The following is a 6,000-nucleotide window of genomic DNA, read 5'->3' as shown; positions in this document are numbered from 1 at the left end:
CTCTCTTCACCCCCCCCCCGCCCCCCCCAGTCGCTCTCTCTCTCTTTCCCTCTCTCTCTCTCCTTCCCACACAGACAGACAAACTCTTTTATATATATATATAAAAATTATTTCTACTTTTTTCATAACAACATGCCCTCAAAAAACCCTCGGCACCGCCGGGCACTCAGGCTAGTTTCTTTATAATCCAAAATAATGTACTTTTTTAGTGGTACTGTTTGCAGCTTCAATTAATTCTGCCTATGGGTTAGATTTTTAACTTGCTGTCCTAGATTAAAATGAGCGTTGCGGATCGGCCGCCCATTATAGAAACTGCCCATTTTCATTTCTGTTGGCAACCAGTTGCAAATCTACCCCTAAATTTAAAGCCAATTATCTGTTCAGCACATTTCTATAGTGAATTCTTTACAACACTGCATATCCAAAAAGCCTTATTTTGGCTTAATTCTAGACAAAATGTTTTTAAAATGTCATCCATTAATGGACAGTCCTACATCAAAAGCAACCAAAGGTACAAGGGCCACTGATAAACCCAACATGAAATCTAAAATGAGATACCACAGTTTTAAATTGCACTATAACAGTGACTAGAGACAAACATGGGAATGGGAAAAGTAAGGTTCATCTGAAAAAATGAAAGTTATTTGGATTGGAAACAGTTAAATAGTGAAACGACTTGCTTTCAGCGAAAGATTGATCATTACTTTACAAAATATTCTGGAACTGAAACACCTGATTTGCAGCATATACAGCTGCTTTAAAAAGCGGTTTTGTAGATTAGCAGTTTTCATCTTCCTACTGATTAAGTTGCCTGGTTTGTAGAACAGTGCGATTCTGCCACTACAATGGCAAGAACAATAGGCAAAAAGCACAAATGCAACCGACCCATTTGCTCATCTTAAACCAGATGTATTCTAATTTTTTTGAAAACTGCGCGCATGCTAGCTTACTGCATGCAAGTCCTTGCTGATACACATGTATGTACTTTACCACGATATTTTCTTAAAGAGAGATCCAAGAGGAACTAGTAAAATGAGTGCAAGGACGCTATGGGAGGGCTTTTGTTATTCAAGTTACTACAGCTGTTCTTTGGTCAGTACTTTCAATTCTCACCGTCATGGGTTTACAAACTTGAACTGGTTTAATACTTTTGATTATGGAAAATCAAAACAGTGCATATGCAAAATAGGGGACTGTACACAATTTTGTCAGTTATAGTAACAAATAGGAGCTATTTGATGCATTCATTTAGCTCCTGTTCAATAGTATAAAATATAAGACACTTCTGAATTGTCATCTACAGACTGCTAATGTAAGACCTGCATTGCACTGCAGAAGAAAGAGACATTTCAAAAATATTAGTGAAATACCGTACACCAGGATGAAACACCAAAAACATACAGCGCCAAAATAACTATGATTAAATAACTAACATAATTACACTTCTTTTTGTGCTGATTATGCAATTCTTAGCACTTAAGTATCAGGCAGGTTACTTCAATGGAAAGCAAGGTGCTTTGTATCCTCAGAGCACCAATGCTGCTGTGTCTTCTGGATTGAAACAATCTGAATTGTGCTTATTCTTTTAAGAACAAAAAGCAATTTTATCCACATCCAGCCTTTCTGAGGAGGTATTTAATTCTGTACAATGAATAATTTTCATTGGCTCAGTTTACATCACTATGGATTCCATTATTCTGTGAACAGATAGCACTAACCTTGTTCTGAACATAACAGCAGGATCCATATTAACTGAAGCCATACGGCCAACATGACGGATTTCTTTAGCAATCATCCGTAGCTTTTCAAAATTCACCAAACCTTCCACTTTGGAGTCATTCCCTAAGGGAAGAAAAAATAAAATGATTCCTGACGAGGACAGCTAAACAGGTTTCAATTTTACACATTAAAATGTCTATTTAACATCCAGAGAACCCCAGGTGAAGGGCTGAGACCCGATCAAGGTTGAAAAGGTAAATCAGGAAGTAGGGAATGGATGACAGCAAGCTTGAGTTTTAAATGTCTGAAAATTGTAGGAGGAAGGAAAGACTGAGTGAAATAAGGAATTCCAAAGTTTTATAACTGAGAAGGAATGAGTCAGAGTATGAGACTGCGTGATGAGTATTGATTTCAATAATAGGGATGTTGGTAGGAGGAAGACGGCACCGACCGTAAATCAGGATAGAGCTATTAATGGTTAGCAGCTATGCTAACCTAGACGTTGCAAATTAATTAGTGGAAATAGAAGGTTAAAGGGAAATCACACCATAATTATAAATACATGGCATTCTGAAAGATTAGACTGCGTAGTTAGACCTATGATTCTCCTGTGTTTTTACTTTCTTAAACTCAAATATCTTTCCCAGGATTTTACATCATCCAAATGCCTGCAAACACTAAAAATGTAAAGTTAAAAAATAGTTTTGATCGTGGATTTGGTAGCAGCATGGACCAGCATAGAGTCATTTCAGCTAAGGAACCTCGGTCTGAGCTCAGCCGAGACTGACGGGATGAAAACTTTCTTCAACTTTGTAACATTCGTATGTAAAATGAGCTTTAGCAACCTCAACTCAACAAAGCTCAGTCTGAAGGGACATAAGGATGTTTGGTGAGAATGCTGGAAAAAATGTATGCATTGCAGTCGAAAGTTCTCTTCAAAGATTTGAGTTAACCAAAAAATAGAGGAAGCTTTACCGTGCAGTTGAATGTGGTGCATCTAATCTGGGAATAATTGATGCTGAGACGATCCACAAAGCAGGAAATAAGCCATTTCCCAGCACTAACATTCCTTGCCTTGCTGAATGCAAAGATTAACCAATTCTACTTTCAAGTCATGATTTTCATGTGTTTTGCACTCAGCTCAAAATGGTAGACGTGAATGTCACTGAGGACAGAAAGCTTTGTTGGGCTCACTTCCATTTCTACTATTCATGCAAACATCTAGATTTTTCAAAAGCATGGCATCATAACTAAACGTAGGAAACTAATGGGTTTGTAACCTCCACAGCTCAGTTCTATCATCACCTCTCAACTAGGCGGCCCAGGGATGTTGACCTAGTTTTTTAAAAACCTAGGCCCAATGGCGTGCAGTTTCCAGTACCATCAGCATTTCTCAGCTTGACAAATAAAAGTCACCTTAACAGTCATTGATCTTTCAGTCTATATTTCGGTATTCTTTGAAAGTTAACTGTTATAAAGGATAAAGAACGATACAGAAATCTTTTGGGGGTTTTACGAGTCTGCTGCTGCAACTCTGCTAGGAGACCAGCAGAATCTACCAGAAAACAAAGACCACGATGGTGGCTGGAAGCACCAGTGTCTGTCCATCCTGGGGGGAGGGGTTACCCAAGCACCCGACTGCAGCCATGTCCTGTGTTAGGAGGCTGATCACTTACTTAAAAAAATAAGAATTTGTGGCATTTTCTTCTGTGGAGTGCAGAGTGTCCAGGCCTTGTTACGGGCAAAACCTTCCTTCACCCTTACCAGGCAATTGACTGCAATGGGACAAAGCCGGGGCAGGGATTCCTACACCGGCAGTTCCTACTGCTTTGGCTCAGTTGGGATCCGATGCGTCTGTGGAGAGTTGTATGCCCAGTGAGGTGAGGAGTACCGGCCTCCACATCGGTGGATGTGGCCCCATCAGTAGGGTTCAGGCCAGGGTAGTGGCCTGGAACCCCTTCACCCAATAGAAGAAAGATCCTCAAATTCTTCTTATTTTCAGTCCCCATATCAGAGACTGTTATTGATAAATTCCAAGTCATATCGGGACTACATAATTTCCTCATACTTGAAGAGTGATGGGCTTGCACAAGCTCAATGACAAGAGTAAAACTTTGTTTTCAATATTTCCCTTCTTTAGCATTCCGATGTATACAAGATACAATATACACAAGTGTACCTTTATTGGGAAACAAATAAATTGACCTGTGGTGACAGCTTCATCTAGTAGAGAATAGGATATAACTAGAAATGATCACAACACAGTAATTTAATTGAGTGGTTCAGATAAATTCATAAAGCTCGAGTTATTTATATTAGTCACCTAAGGCCCGAGATGAAATTGAAATTACTGCTGAACACGCAATAGCGTGGCATAAATGGGGGTCAGTGCAACAGTCATGGCGGTCCTCGCCTCGCTACAGCTACTGGGAGTCCTGAGGCCTGGGAATCCCGGCCAACCACAGTCAAACCTACACACCAGCTTAAATCATGAGGCTTCCAGACCTCATTATCATATTTAAAGTGCCAACCCGCCTCCTGGCAGTGGGTTGACTGCCCGTGACCCCTCAGTTAAACCCAGAAGTGGGCGGGTCGGAGGCGGGTTGGGGTCAGGGTTTAGACTTTTAATACTTTAACTTCCCCCTCGCCCCAAGTTTTTTCAGGTTAAAATTCCCCCCAAAGTAATTAAATGGTAATGCAAGATGTGCTAACGTAACAAGATAATTGACAAATCATGAGCATGGTGTGAAAAGAGTACTGATATTTAAAGTAGAGAAAACTGCAAAAATGAAACCACAGTCACAATATTTTTTTAAATAGAGCTACCTTCATGCAGGAATGTCAGATCTTTCTTGATCACAGGGAAGAGAGGAATAATGGGAGGCTGCAGGTTCTGGTTATTGAGAACATTGCGGTATTTAGCCATATTTCTGGAAGGGTCCAAGAGATCCTGAAGATCCTGAAATAACTTCTCATATTTGCTTGGAAGTTTTTCCCAAGTATTCCGCAGTCGTGCCACCGGTGCAAGATATAGGCCACTACATTTTGAGAGAAGACAAAAAAAATTACAATATGTATTACTTACAACAAAATCTAAATAGGTCTTTTAAGAAGTAAACCGCCAGATTAACTTGAAATTTAGCCATCCTTAAAAAAAATGTATTAAACCGCAATGTTTCAATCTCTAAAACACTAGACAGAAATGATGTGTGTTAGAATAAAATTTTGCTGGACAAGATTTTGCTGGAAAAGACACAAACAACAAATTCGCTGACTGGGACTAATTGAATCACTGCACAGTGAGACATGCCACGCTTACGCATGGCTGGAACAAAGTTCATCTCGTGTCCTGACTGGGACTAATTGAATCACTGCACAGTGAGACATGCCACGCTTACGCATGGCTGGAACAAAGTTCATCTCGTGTCCTGACTGGGACTAATTGAATCACTGAGGACTAACAAGGTTCACTGGTATCCTATCATCGAACTAATCACTTGTATCCTATTATCGAACTAATCACATTCCGCCGGGGAACAAGACGGAACGAAGACCTGAAGAGGCAGAATTGGCAACACAAGTGTGTAAACTCCTGACTGGAGGAAAATAACGATATGCGCTAATAAACAAATTGATTGGATGAATGTAAATGATCTAAAACCAACTTCTTGGAATTGTATATAAGCTCGGCACGTACTACAATCGGGGAGAAGGTGCTCTCGTAGACCGCGTGGTTGCAGACTCTTCTCCCAGAGCTCTGTCATTTAATAAAGTTGTCTCTCTTAAAGTCTAGTTTCCGAGGAATCATTTTTCCTACAACAAATTGGCGCTGCGAGCAGGGTGCCACGGAGCTGAACAGTCGTTCGAATCAGTGACCAGGGTGAGTAGTCAGATTTTTGACCACCCATAAATCAGAGACACTCGACAAGGCGACTGAACGGCGAAGCGGCACCAAAACGAACCTGGGACACAGACTGAGTGGGTAAGAGACACTACTTGATTTGTATGTGTGTATTTGTATTTGTGTAATAGTAACCAAGTAAAACCTCGGATCAGGAGGACACTTGTCTCAGACACCTAGCCTCAGGCCGGTTGTTAAGAGGGCAAATGCCCCACGCGAAGGCCAGGACCATGAAGTAGGTGCCGAGACTCGAGACTCCAAGGTGTTCTAAAGTCGTGATACTAGTCGAGTATGGTTAACATTTTTCTGCATTATATCATGTTGCTAAGTGAACTAGGAGATTATTAGTGTCGGTGTTGTAGGACCCTGATCAGGTAAAC

General features: G+C 40.6%; 1 protein-coding gene across 11 annotated transcripts in view; it reads right to left on the bottom strand.

Annotated features, from left to right (window-relative positions):
- The window catches only part of rapgef2b (Rap guanine nucleotide exchange factor 2b), a 1,083,630-nt gene that overhangs the window by 493,280 nt on the left and 584,350 nt on the right, over nt 1-6,000 (bottom strand). For all 11 annotated transcript variants that reach the window (XR_015081639.1, XM_086010726.1, XM_086010745.1 and 8 more), the window contains 2 exons: nt 4,546-4,757; nt 1,719-1,842 (listed from right to left, as the gene is read on the bottom strand). Coding sequence is in view for 10 of the 11 variants with exons in the window: in XM_086010726.1 (XP_085866852.1) it covers nt 1,719-1,842; nt 4,546-4,757 (336 nt within the window). In the remaining variant the exon portion in view is untranslated. The remainder of the gene's footprint in view (nt 1-1,718; nt 1,843-4,545; nt 4,758-6,000) is intronic.

This window comes from Somniosus microcephalus, chromosome 2, assembly GCF_052327205.1.
Source record: "Somniosus microcephalus isolate GS21.2 chromosome 2, FLI_Smic_1.0, whole genome shotgun sequence".
NCBI lineage: Eukaryota > Metazoa > Chordata > Chondrichthyes > Squaliformes > Somniosidae > Somniosus > Somniosus microcephalus.
This window is presented reverse-complemented; position numbering and strand designations above follow the sequence as displayed.